The 14506-nt window shown below is 33.1% G+C and overlaps 1 protein-coding gene across 3 annotated transcripts; it reads right to left on the minus strand.

Moving 5' to 3' along the window:
• Nucleotides 1-1022: 1022 nt before the first annotated feature.
• Nucleotides 1023-8908, minus strand: LOC132064729 (uncharacterized). Of its 3 annotated transcripts, none has more exons than XR_009416615.1 (6): nucleotides 8483-8908; nucleotides 7767-7862; nucleotides 5187-5227; nucleotides 4836-5083; nucleotides 3970-4050; nucleotides 1023-1104 (listed from the first exon to the last, which is right to left on the minus strand). XR_009416615.1 is itself a non-coding variant. In XM_059457823.1 (6 exons), exons 1-6 carry the CDS (start codon nucleotides 8663-8665, stop codon nucleotides 1048-1050), a joined length of 576 nt encoding a protein of 191 aa, XP_059313806.1. In that variant the 5' UTR covers nucleotides 8666-8902; the 3' UTR covers nucleotides 1023-1047. The 3 variants fall into 3 exon arrangements, 2 of the variants coding, with proteins under 2 accessions (XP_059313806.1, XP_059313807.1); XM_059457823.1 differs by having other exon boundaries at nucleotides 4966-5083; nucleotides 8483-8902; XM_059457824.1 differs by lacking the exon at nucleotides 8483-8908 and adding an exon at nucleotides 8385-8440 and having other exon boundaries at nucleotides 4966-5083.
• Nucleotides 8909-14506: the final 5598 nt, after the last annotated feature.

A 14506-nucleotide genomic window follows, 5' to 3' on the forward strand; every position in this document is an offset into this window, starting at 1 on the left:
AAAATATACTGTATTATCTTAATGGAATAAATGTGAGTAATAGTAAAATAATTTCCAATATTTGTAACACTTTGAGAATCTACTTTTATTTTAAGGGAAAAATTCCAACTGGCGGAATAATACGGAACTCTAGTATTCCGTGTGATGTGAATATGGGTTTTCATAATTCTTTAAATAATACTTAAAATATAAAAATCAAAACTATTTATAAGTTACAAAAGGCATAGTTAAGGAAAAATTGATTGACTTCTAAAATAAAGAGTGCCATATAATTGGAAGTTTGGAACAAGAGTAAGTTATTAAATCATAAACCAAGTTCAATACTGATATCTCTACTCTTGTTTGGAGACAACAATTTTTTTGACAAGAAATTAATAGCCAGAAAAATGAGAGGCATACTTTGCATACATACTCAGAGTTCAGAACTGTGCACAACTCTGAAAAAGCACCTAAACGCCTATTAAATCTGAAATAGAAACCTGGAGCATTTACACTATTTCACTCAGTCATGTTTCAATCTCTTTGATTTAAACTTGGTTATCACATCTCACCACTAAATTTACCATGATGCATCTGAATCAAAATTTACGTCTTGTGAACTGGTTGCATTATATACCATCAAAGGTCATCCAGATAGAAAATTCAAATTCAGGTAGCGAGTCAAATGCCATTAAAAAGGGTTTTGCAAAGGCTACAGAATAATAAGTTAAATAATTTGTCCTGCTCTAACACAAAAACAATACGAGCAGATGCTTCTTCTTAGATCAATACGAGCAGGTGCTGCTTCTTAGATTTAATTAACTGTCTAGAACTAACAAGGAATGAAGGAATAGACAACCACCTGGTTTACGACAGAATTACTGCCGTTAGGAAAGTGACCTATGCAAACTGTACAGATTTTGCAATACATACATCGTGAGAAATTTCAATCTCAAATAGGTAACAAGGCACGTAAAATACACACGAACATCAAATTTGTTGATTTGAGCTCTCCTTTCCGAGATTTATCCTCAATTTCGACAGTAGCATAATATCAGCTCTATGTCCTCAAGCCCTCTCTTGTATCAACAGTGCTTCTAGCTCTTCTCTACGACGCTCCAATTCCTGGAATTATAATTATTAATATGTTTTCAGGAATAGTGAGTAGGAGAAAAACAGATGAGCCAATGCCATCCACGATGGTAATAGAAACAAGGTTAAGAAATTGTGCAATTCCTTACCTAAGTAATTTACTTATCGAAAAAGAAACAATTGTGCAATTCAAACTCTAATGACGCAGTCAAGAGTTGTGAATTGTGTGTGTGTGTGGGGGGGGGGGGGGTGAATAGATTTTCTTTTGTGACTGACCAGCTTCAGGGCTTGGCCTCCCCGAATATGGAAGCCAGGCAATAGGGGTTTATTATCATTATTTAAAAACGAAGAGCACAACCAAAAGCACTGTAGTTCTCATGTAACGTTATAGACTTTGGTAAACAACTTTACTAAGTGTAATTAAGCTATTAACTGAGTGGCAGTAGATAAAGCAAAGAAGCACGATTTACTCCTTTAGTCCCTTGGGATAGTTGGCGGGGTTGGGACATGGACAGGAGACTTTCAGAGTGGGCAAGGGGTAGAGACATGTAATCCAACTCTCACCTTAATGCCATTCTAAAAGCTCAGTGGAAAAGAAAAACATTATTATTACATTCGTCATTATAAATTTAATACAACCAACCAAATGATGATTATAAGTCCTTGGAACTGTATCCACAAAATTATGACGAATGCTGTCAACTCCTGCTATTGAGTATCACTTATTCAAAATGTTCTCCAGAAATACTAGCATCTAATATGTCCTATGACAGAGATATGCGCCACTGGTTCCAGCAAAAATGCATGCAAATTTAACTACACATGATCTCAGTTGGGAATACATGCTATATTAGATGTCTTTTTTACTATTATCATTCTTTATTCAACTCTAAAGTCTAAGAGTACACTATCACCTAGTCCAACTAAGTGGTTGAGGTCGTAGCCCTATAGGAGCAACAACCCGGAGATCCCAAGTCCATATCCCGACTACAACAATTTCACTTAGCTTGGACACCGCCGTCAGTTTTATTTTATTTTTAAAAGGAACATTATCACCAACTGGCTAAACCAGAATGTAATTAGACAGATTAGTGAAAAGTGAAAACCTCTTTTTTTTTTTTTTTTTTTTTTTGAAAATGTAACATTGGTATGTATTGACTTGATCAGTGCATAGGTTGCACTGGAACCATATTTACAGCAAAAGTGAGAAAGCTGATCCAAAACTCTGAAAATCTAACAAGAGCCTAGGATTTCAATTATGGATTCAGTCTCCTCAAGGTAAATCTGTTTGCACCAAAAACAAAAAAGTTTGACGCAATTCAGCTTGATCTTTTGTACATCACTACTACTGTCTTCAAAGCACCTTGAATTTCTCTCTTTCCATATTGTCCACCAAATGCAAGCTGGGACAATCCTCCATCTATCTCTGTCTGAGGCTCCTATTCCTGCCTCCTCCCAAATATGGAGTAGATTAGTAATCCTATTTGGCATTACCCAGACAATGCCCCTAAGATTCACAAAGATCCTCCAAAGCTGTATTGTGATCCGACAATGTAAAAATAGATGGCTGACTGTCTCACCCTCTTCACCACACAAGTAACATCTGGAACGAAGAGAGAATTCTCTTTTTTAGGTTTTCTTGAGTCAGTACTGCTTCCCTTGCCAACAACCATGTGAAACATGCAAGGCATACAAGGATCTTCAATATCACTTACCAAAAAGGTTTTCCAGGAATCCCTGGATCCAAATGTCCACTCTTGCACAAAATGTTGCTTCTGACTCCAATTATAACATAATGTGCAACACTATCACCTGGCTTGGACACCAGACTCATTAAAAAATTGAACATTATCACCTACTCGCTGAACCAGAATGTGATTAGACAGATTTCTACAACCCCTTTATTTGCAATATCACTTACCTAAAAGGTTTTCCAGGAGTCCCAGAATCCAAAAACCTGCCCTCTTGTTGCACAAATATGCTGCCTCTGATTCCAACTAAATTTAATGTCTGTCTACCTACCCACATGCTATGCTATTTATTTATTTTTCTGGAAAAACGAGACTTACAATGACAACCAGCCACCAAAGAATGAGATACACACATATGGGCAACAGTAAAACAAAATACAAAGCCTAACTGTTTAACGTGAATAAATTTGAGTTTTTGAAGTCCTTGAAGTTTTGTCATTTGAGCCAGGCCTTGCTGGGTCTTCTACTAATTATTGAGAGGCACTCTTGCAAGCTATTGCTTTTGAATTGAAACTCAATGGCAGAGCTGTGGCCCGGTTATAGTTTGTAGTGATATCACACCACACAATGTTTGCAAGATTGGCTATAAGTATATACCATTTTTTATTTTTTTACAACATAAAACCTCATAGTCTAAAATAAATCCACTTTTTTTTATAACGGTGGTGTCTGTGGCCAGCTTGCGCGCACCTCGACTAAATCCACGGATACCTGCCACCTCCCACCAGCAACAGGTACCAGGTAAATCCACTTTCATCCAGTCGTAAGTTTAATATAGATATGGACATGAAGAAGGTTCATCACTAATCTGGCTCTCCCTCCAACTTTTCTCTTTTCATATTGTCTCTAAAGGAGAGCAGTTTCATTGTACTGGTTCTGCATTGCAATTTGTTTGTTTTATCTAAAGTAGGTGATGCAAAGAATGTTTTATGAATATTTTGGAAGGTTGGATGATAGATACTGTTTGGAGAAAAGATGAGTGGCAGCAGCAGAAAATCAGAGGACCAGAGAAGACAAAACCAAGAAGAAATTTAGAGAGTGAGACCAATGCAAGGCTTGGAAAAGCATCACATATATAACTTTCCCCTGGTGTTCAGCTCAAGGTTTGCTTCCAAACTGACAAAAGTTACATGACATCATGGATTACCTGCAGATCCTGAATCGCTTGCTCCCTGGAGACTTCTTTCTCCTGGCGTGCACGTTTGATAAATCCAAAGCACAACAATCCCTAATAGAAACATAACAAGAAAAAAGAAAATGAAGATTATTGCATCATATAGTACCCAAAAAAGGCTAAACAAGATGGCCTGTAATAGCAGGCATGCAGCCAGAAGTAAGCCCTCCCTTTAATACGAGGTAATTGAAGTTAAAATAAACGCCACAGAATGCAGACATTCAAACAACATGCTGTAATCTTTAACAGCACACTATATATCATGGAGAGCAAGTAAACACACTTAAGATTTTTTGTTTTAATCAGGTAAACATATTTTCATTCATAAACATGGCCCAAAAGCTGGCCGTATACAAGGGGTATACCAAAAGGTAAAGAATCTACAAAAATAAATGATTCTCTACAAACTCCACCCAATCTCCTATGCAACTTGGGATTCTATGGGTTCATCAAACGAAAATAAGGGACCGGAGGCTACTCCTTAATTTAGAAAAGCTCGACTCTACCCCCTCAAAAGCTCTCTTATTTCTCTCTCCGTACCACCCACATAAATGAGAGTGGAACCACGTTCCATGCCCTGCGTCTGCTCCTCCTTCTCCCGCTCTTCCAATTAAACATCAACTCTTTCACAGTTCTGTAAACACACTTAAGATTTACATGGTCATGCAAACAAGTTTAAGACCATCTAGCAGAATATTAGTTAGCATAGCTTCCGATATCCTAATTGACCAGTGCGCACTGCTCGCATTCTTGTAAGGAATTCTCCTATCTGAAAGCTAAATGCAATCTGTTATATATATTAATATTTACGCCACTAAGTGAGGTGGGTGGGGACTAACCGATCAAGAGAAGCAAGGTCACGCATCATACTTCTTACGGATTGTGTCATATCAACTACAAGCTACAACAGTATAGGACCTGACAGACAAGAGATTGCCATGTAGCAACCTGATGGTTTCCTGAACTTACTGATATAATGTTAACTGCACCACAGGCAATAAGAAAGTAGCTAGCTATGTTCTGGAGAAGAATGAGGTCATTCCTTTGCCCATATACTTCAGGATAAGCTCTGGTCATCACTCCAACGCTAGAACAAACCAGAAAGAGGAGAAAGTAAGTTCCACCTTAAAAACCAACAATTATGTTAAGTCTGATTTCAACAAGCTCAGCAGGGCAAAAGTCTTGCTTACAAGATCTGTAGCATGCCCCTTCCAGCTGAAAACTCCAACACCTACACAAAGTCATTGAAAGTTGACATCAGTACTATTGGGCTTTTATTTATTGTCAAAGGTATCGGGTCAAAATGTGCAAGCTACTAGAAAGCATGTTACTATAATAATAATAATAATAATAATAAGGAAAAATTTCAGAGACCTCCCCTCACGTTTTGCTTCGTTTCAATGACCTCCCCTCACGTTTGCAATATTACGGCTACCTCCCTTATTTTAACTTTTATGTAACATCTATTTTATTCTATTTATTACTAATAAAAAAATAGTATATATGGACTTATTTGCCCTCCCTAACAACATGCTCTTTTGGTTAAATTTTATTTTATCAATATCTCCTTGAAGTTATTTCCTAGGAATATTAAAAGGAATACAATGGGTTATTCATCCGTTCCCAACATTATAATCAAATCTTACTTCTACAATATAAAATCTACATTGGAGAGAAGTCAGATTCCACAGACGCTAAAATTAATCAAATTCCACTTATGCAATCACATTACAATACACGACTATGTAACGATGTGCAAGAAGGAGAGAACAACAAGGAATCCTTTCAATACCCGATTAAATAAATGTGAATTTTCAGTTGCACCAATACTCGATAAGGAACTCGGTTTGTGTGAACTACATCTAAACCTATTTGTTGACACTACACAAGCTAGCTGAAAGCTAATTCATGCTCATATTGTTAATTACACAAATCTATAATAATAAAGCCTTTCAGATTTTTGCACTTTAATTTGTCTTATTTTCTCAAACAAATAGTTGAGCTACCACAATGGAGAAAAAGAATCAGAATGGAGCTTTACCATTTTTCTTTTTTGAAGCAAAAATGAAAGCGGATGAACAGGGATGGAGAATGACATAAATTGCTGGCAATACGTCATGCATTTATATTTTTAATATACAAAATTTAGTTTCAAAAAGTCAAAACATGGTTGATGAAGGGGAAAAAAGGTAAAACGCTGGGAACAGGAGAATAAACCATGGTATTTCATTTTAATATTCCTGGGAAATAACTTTTTCAAGGAGATATTGATAAAATAAGATTTAATCAAAAGAACTTTATCTTTGGCAGGGCAAATCAGTCCATATATGTTTTTTTTTTTTTATTAGTGATAAATAGAATGAAATACTCCCTCTGTTTCAATTTATATGAACCTATTTCCTTTTTAGTCCGTACCAAAATGAATGACCTCTTTCCTTATTTGGAAACAAATTCAATTTATGAAATGATTTACAGCCACACAAATATTCAAGACTTATTTTGAACCACAAGTTTCAAAAGTCTTTACTCTTTCTTAAATGTCGTGCCCAGTCAAATGGGTTCACATAAATTGAAACGGAGGGAGTAGTTGTTACAAAAAAGTTAAAATAGGGGAGGTAGCCGTAATATTGCAAACGTGAGGGGAGGTCAGTGAAACGAAGCAAAACGCAAGCGGAGGTCTCTGAAATTTTCCCTAATAATAATAATAATAAAGCCACTGTATACCACATAGAAGGATGTTCTTAAAGTTTAGAGACAAAGAACAAATGGAACCTTTTCACTTGTGCTGTGAGAAGCAAAACTGCTGGAACATTAAAATAATTAAGCTATAACTGGATTTATTAACTTTAATACAAGACTATAAAGGTTAATGTTGACTGATAATGAAAAGAGTAGAGAAGAAGACAAAAATGGCATACTACAAGTGACTGGATGCTTAACTGTGAACGGATAAGGCTGAGAACGAGTTTGAGCATTAAAAGGACAGAAATTAATAGTGGGAGAAAACACCTCTTTTGCTGCAGCAAACAAACCATTGCATCTACTAACTGCTAACTACGGGTCAACCAAAGATATTTATGACATTGTTAGTACATCCTAGTGCTCCTTATATTTTATGCCATGTTTAACCTAGATATAAAATATTGTTCGAATATCTATCTAAATGAATGATAGTATGGCATTCCAACATTTATAGCCCAAAAGGCCAAACTTGGTTCATCCTTAAACTTCATAATCTCTACGTGATGCATGGCGTTTACAATTCTGAGCTATCAATTCTTTGTGTTAGATAAACTGCAACTAACACTCTTGCTTAACAAATCCCAGTCAAATCATAAACTCAACATTACCCCAAGAACATATAATCAATCTAACTTTTTTTTGATAGGTCGTATTAACAATCTAATCTTTGGTAAGCAGTGGTATTGCCAATTGCATTTTCCTGTGGCATCCTCATGATTGGTTGACTCCCTACTATTACTATATGATGATTACTTTTCACTATTATGTATTTGTGGTTTGGCCACTCAGTTGTTTGTGTTATTATGTTAAAGATCTACATTTACATTACCATCCCTTGCATCATTACTGCTTGATTTTGTGAATAAACATGAACCAAATGCAAAACACATACTAGTAGCAGCATTAAAGTTTTAGTAGCAGCATTAAAGTTTGAACTGTTTCAATAACAGTGCATCATTTCAAACATATGTCCAATTGATCATAATACCAGCAAATATCATAAGAAAAACTAAGACTTCACAACAAACCTTCCAGAACTTTATGAAAAAGCTCCACTCGGTCTCCGCAACGACCACAACAATTGCAATCAACACGGCATAACAGCGGAAAATTCCATCAAATACCTAGAAAAAATTCCATCAAAACCACAATAAGTAGGTGTTTGGCCATAGGATTTGGGACTCCAATTTCAAGTTTTGATTTGAAATCAATGTTTTTTTATGAAATTTGCACAAAACTTCAACTTCAATTTCAAATCATGATTTCAAATGTTTTAAAATGTAAAATTTGACCCATGAGTTTATATTTTGTAAAAAAGACCCATTATTTTAAATTTTGCCCAAAAAAAAAAAAAGATTGCATGCTCGACGTGAAGAAATTGTCCATACCATGTTGAAGGATTATATTAAAGAATACCTAGTTACTACTATTGTTGATATTTTGAACTAGTTAATCTTTCTAAAATTATGTGTATTTGAAAGCTTGTCATAGCATGCAATTCCAAGCATTTATCTGTAAAAAGAACATGGAGGTATGCAATTTATGGCGCCTTAGGAGAATCCGAGACTATGAACTGTATAAAAGTTGGGGAAGTTTTGATAGTTTTCACAAATTGTAGCGTTTTCATGTTTATGAGAAAAAAATACAAACATCATAAATTCAACCTGCCCTCATTTACCCAAACAGGAGAGAGAGAGACATTATTTTATTAGCAGAAATACATGGGGCAGTAAGGGGGGCTTACGTCATAACCATGCTTAAATGATCTCACGGCAGAGTAAACATTAACAGCAATGCAGAGAATAGCAGCCAAGGCAGTAACAAAGCTGAACACTCTACAAGTCACCAGGAACGGGTCGGATCCGGGTCGGGCTCTAGTTGGTGAAATTGAACGCTCTCTCACTGTTCCTTCCCCCTCTCCCTCCATTTTCTTTCAGTTACTCCAACTTTAAAACTGGAAGTTTTTCTAGGTAATTGGTTTTTCGGTTCGTGTGTACTTGGGGATGAAAATTTCAGGTGGTTTAGAATCTTCTGCTTTCGGGGTCCTTCACGTGCTTGTCAAGATATTTCGTTGGTGACTGACACGTGTCTGTCATAAAAGGGGACTAAGTCTCAGTTGGCCTTGAGTGAGATTAGAACCTAAAATAGAACTGGCAAGAATGTTATGGTTAGGGCAAGATTAGGTAAGAGCAAAATATTGTCGACGTGGAGTGGTTAGATTTCCATTTCAGATTCAGGGCGTGGAATTGCCTTCATTATTAGAAATAGAAAGTGTCTGAATACAAATTTAAGTCCAAGAAAACAATTTGGCAACAAATTTTGTTTTGTTTATTCTGTAGCTCATGACTTTTCCTAAATTGACCAGGTTTTTATGCATGTGCTCGATTTAAACTCGAAATCCTATAATTTTTCAGATTTACTAATGGTATTGAGTTTAGTTGAACTGGTAAATAATATTCCTATGTTATATCTATCACTACTCATACACATGAAGGAATCGAAACATTCTAAATTTTGAATGGATTAAATGTAAATTTTAAGTCCGCCTTTAATTAGATGGACAAAAAATATGATCAGTCACCATCAATTACAGGTGGTCACTCATAAATATCTAAAATATTATTGGAAGGAAGTACCAGTACAAACTATTACTCCCTCTGTTCCAAAAAATTGTGTTAGTTTCACTTTATACGGAGTTTAAGACAAAAAAAAAAGATTTTTTAAATGTGTGATCCGAAATCATCTTATAAAATTAAATTATTTTTAAATATAAAAATGTGATAATCTTTTAGGACAAATCTATATTTATATATATATCTATATATAATAAAAGAAAATGAAAAGAAAAGTTATGTTTTCTTTTTAGTAATCCTATTTATCTTTTTATTCCTTTTTTTGCCTTTCTCTTCATTATTTTATTTCAAAAAGTCATCTAGATAACTCACACACATTTATTTTCATAACTTCTATTCCAATAATATGCATTAAACTTATCCTTTAATTCACATTTTCATCTCCATAACTCCTACTCTTAATAATCTCCATTGCTCCCATGTCTTTTCAAGTTCATAACCCCCAAACAATACGTTACTTATAAATTATGACACCTTATCATAAATTTTCATTTGGTCACAAGTGAAAAATGGCAAATCCATAATAGGGCATCTCCAACCTTTGCACCATTTTTACACCAAAATGTTGGAAATTAACTCCAACCCATTACACTATTTTTTATACCAAAAAAGAATATTCCTTACATTCTTCTCTCTCTTCTATACTATATTATTTTCTTTTATTTAAATTTTATTTTTTTATTTCATAAAACAAATCCTTTCTTTTTTTCTTTTTTACATATTCATCCCATGTAATTCATATTCCTTTGTTATATAACCATTTAATAAAAAATTATTTTATACCATAAATTTTTAAATAATATAAATTGTAAGCAAATATTATACGTTATACATATTAATGGATATTATACGTTATACATTTAATATAATTTATTTAATGTATTTTCAATTTTAATGTATTGAACATTATTATGTTATTGAACATTGTGTTATAATTTTAATGTATTATGTTATTGAACATTGTGTTTTAATTTTAATGTATTTTTAATTCTAAATTATTATGTTATTGAACATTGTGTTATTTATTAACAACATATTATATTTTATATTTGCACTTTTCATTTTTGTGATGGTTATTTTTTTTATACAATTATAACTTATAATAAAATTAATACAATTTTATATAAAAATAATGTATATGAAAATTAATTTATAAAAATCACACTCCAAAATTAAGATGTAAAATTAATATTATAAAGATATTACATAAAAAATATTTAGGTATGTTAGGGACCTAAATGAAAAAATTAAAATTTATAATATGTTAAATTAAAAGTGTTATATAATAAAAAATAAAAATAAAAATATTGATGAATAGTAATGGTATGGATGAATTTGATGCAACACTATTCACGCGGTCGTGCGGGATTTTGAGAATTAAAATATAAAAAGGAAAAGGGTCAAAAATACCCTACTGCTTTGGAAAAAGGCTAAAAATATCATCGAAAACATTTTGGGTCAAAAATACCACTCTCTTCGCCAAAGTTTTCAAATATACCCCTGCTTTGACGGGAAATTATTCGCAAAATAACTTGAAATCATTCTTTAAAGCTAGCTCCATCATTTTAAACCCGACTTGACAAATAATAACCAGTAGATCCCCATGACTACTTTTGATTCTCTCAGAAGCTTCGTACTACGTATTGGGGGAATAAGGGGATCTTATGGGTTATTAGTTCGGTAGGGTTTAAATGATGGAGAAGCGAGTTCATGACTTCTGGTATTTAGTAGATAATTAAATTGGCTCAGTATATTAAAAACTGGGGTTGCAGCCAGTGGGGCTGAATTTCAACCCTTTTCTTAGCACTACGTATAAAAGTATGAATGGAAAGAGCACAGGGGTTGCGTACGTATATACGTAAATAATTTTAACGCTTGTAAAAATAGTGATTTTTTTAAATGAGGGGGTTCGGATGAATGCGCCATTTCCTCTTTCCGTAAAGCGATTACATACGCTGAAAATGGTTTAAGAAAATGGTGCAAGGTTGAGCTCGAAACGCAGCTTTTTTACACGAAATAGCATTTGGTGTAAAAAATGGTGCAAGGTTGGAGATGGCCTTATAACAAGGCAAACATGTTCTTTACCTAACGCTTGGTCACTTTTGTCAGATATCATCCAATACTTGGTTATTTTCATTTTACATCCAATGTGTATGTTTAATTGATTTTTTTCTTATTTTCCATTTCATTTTTTTACAAATTTCCTTTTATTTCCATTCCTTTTTTATGATCTATTTGTTTTATGTTTATTTGATAGAAATGAGAATATTCGGTTGCAAAGGAGGTAAGAGTTTAAAGAAGAAAGAAGAAATAAAATGGCACCAAATTTGGGGCAGCATATGCTTATACATCGTTATATGTCAAAGACGTTGCTAAATTACAACGTTCAGTCGCGTAGATGATAATCACAAGTACGTTCTTTGTTCGATTTTGTTCGGTTAATTTTAGATTTAAGTTTAAGAGAATTGTTTTTATACGGAGGTTCATGAAAATTGTATTTAGAATTTGATAGTTTATTTTTATTTTCGAAAGTGATACACAAAAAATAATGTTCCTTTTGTTCCACTTTTATAATATGATTTGAAGTATGAAGTCAAACCCTTAATTTTAAATGCTTCGATTAGGATAAAAATATTTCATAAGTTCTTTGAAATAAAATTTACATGCTCATAAACTATATAAAAAAAAAAGTAGTATAAATCACAATAGAAAGTAAAAATAATATTCACTTTAATTTTATTCTTTTTGTGGAAAAAGGGTGGAAAGTAAGTAAAGAAAAAAGCAACAATAGAAAAATAAAAAGTAAAGAGGACGTAAAATAATGGAAAAGGGAAAGACAAAAATCAATGCAAAGGTTAGAGAAGAATGATGGGCGGGGGAAGATGAAAAGGAAGAAAGAGAAAAAATAGAAAGAAAAAAAAAAAGGAGAAGAATAAAGAAGTGAAAAAAGTAAAGAAAAGTATGAAAAAAAGTAGTTAATGAACAAAATGTTGTAATTTTGTATGTGATTTGTCCTCTCTTAAAGAGAATAATCACTACTCTCTATGCAATGTGGCGTCATATGGTGGCAAGAGATCATTTTTTACAAAATATATAGTAATATGTATACGGCAAAATTAGATGTGTAATTTAAACTTCGGTAACGTTGCGGGCGTATGTTATTTTTGTATCCTTCCTTTTAAATTTTAAATAAGGAAGAATTATGAAATAGAAAAATTCAAACTCACTATGAAAAGATAAAAGATACATTCTTATGCATATATATTTATATATATAAAGTACTAATTATACAACAAAATGTTTTAAAATTTATTACTCATCCGTACATAAAGAAATTATTTTTCTTTAAATTATACAAGACTAACAATGTTTAAGTGATAAAAAAATTAGAGAAAATATAAAATAAATGTTAATAATAAAATAGACTAAAACTTAGAAACTAAAACTAATTAAATTAAATGACTAACTTTTTTAATATTCACATATAAAGAAAAAAATTATTTAGTTTCTTCTAATCGGCTGCAACGCGACCAGCTTCAATGACATTAATAAAGAAAGTAAGATAATTTTTTTGAGATGAAGTGAATACTCAAATAACATATGACTTACTAATAAGGAAGGAAAACTTGGAGTGACTAGAATAGGCAGTATAGCTGTTGGTGGGAACATCTAGACATTGTTCTATTTTATTTTCTAACAAACCTAAGTAAAGACGCCTACATCCCGTTTTAGACTGTAGTTTGATATGTTAAAGTGAGAATTTAATCATAGCTTATGCTAATTGTCCTGAATTATGATGGCATAACGATGAAAAAGCAGTATGGTTTGAACATAAAGTACTTATGTATTGCTTTCCGGATAGATCAACAACAATAACAATAAATACTCAGTGTAATCTCACAAATGAGGTGTAGAAAGGGTAGGATGTATGCAAACTTTATCTCTATCTTTTTTGCAGAAAAACTATTTTCATCTCTACTTTTGTTGTAGAGAGACTGTTTTCAATGGACCATCTGCTAAAAAATATATATATATAATTAAAGCAGGACAGAAATTTAAATAACGATAGCAAAATAGCAATATAAACAAAGCAAAGAATAAGATACTATGTGACTACTAGGTAAGACTACAATATCAATTAGGAGAAGATGAGAAGAGGAGACAAGCTACTTGCCTCTCTCTTGTAAAAGTAGTATACAACACAGCTGCCAAACCCTCAACCTACACGGACTTTCTGTCAGGGGTCGTATCGCCCGAAGATGTGTCGTATCGCATGCAATCCTTGCTCCTAGTTCTTCCACGACTTATCTACCTCTCTTAAAACACAAACTGCTATAGCTAGGTAATCATACTTCCTTTCTAGTGCCTCAAACGCATCTCCGCTTCACTTGCGCGAACCTCAACATCACTTCCCTTGTCTTGTTCGCCACGAAGCTGTTACTCTCACATTGTTCTATATAACTTTGTTCTTAATTAAATATCTCTTAAGCGTGTCCATGTCAATGCGTCGGCGTCACTTGTCTGCTACCTTTATCCCAAATTATTATTGTGTGTTCTTGACGGGCCAACATTCGACCACAATTAACAATGTAGGTATAACACCATTCTTTGGGAATTATATAAATGATATATTGGCAGTTTTTTTAAGTGCTTCTTTAGGTTCTATGTAATATGCATGCCAGTCATCACTTAATCAATTTCAGAAGTATCAGAATAGGGTCAATTGACTTTGTAGCAGTTCATGTATTTATTTTAAAATCTTATAGTATGTCTTCAAAAGACATTTTTATTTTTACATATGAGAAATTTGAAAATGATACTAAATTTTTTTTACAGGGTTATTTTCTTGAATTCATATTATAAATGATTAGAGATGGAGAGGAGATTCATAAAAAAAGTATCATAAATGATTATTTTAAAATATTTTCTTCTATTTTATGCTCAAATGCCAAACACGTTGAAATATTAATCTTTTTTTATTCTATTGAGAATAATAATGGGGTGGGGGGAGAAGGAAGACGCGTGTTAAATGAGTTTGTCATCTAAGCTAAGAGTGTAAATTAAATAATGTTTATGATGTTAGGTTAATTAAATTATAATAATATATTATGGCCAATAAAGCGTATTTAATAGTA

Source organism: Lycium ferocissimum, chromosome 7 (assembly GCF_029784015.1).
Source record: "Lycium ferocissimum isolate CSIRO_LF1 chromosome 7, AGI_CSIRO_Lferr_CH_V1, whole genome shotgun sequence".
Taxonomy (NCBI): Eukaryota; Viridiplantae; Streptophyta; class Magnoliopsida; order Solanales; family Solanaceae; genus Lycium; species Lycium ferocissimum.

What these genes read in the sequence shown, in the direction of transcription:
- LOC132064729 (XM_059457823.1), bottom strand. Translation starts at nt 8,665, where the DNA reads ATGGAGGGAGAGGGGGAAGGAACAGTGAGAGAGCGTTCAATTTCACCA. An exon ending in AGGGGCATGCTACAGATCTT is followed by an intron (nt 5,084 to 5,186) that starts GTAAGCAAGACT and finishes GGTTTGTTCTAG; the next exon opens with CGTTGGAGTGATGACCAGAG. An exon ending in AAGCGATTCAGGATCTGCAG is followed by an intron (nt 1,105 to 3,969) that starts GTAATCCATGAT and finishes TTATAATTCCAG; the next exon opens with GAATTGGAGCGTCGTAGAGA.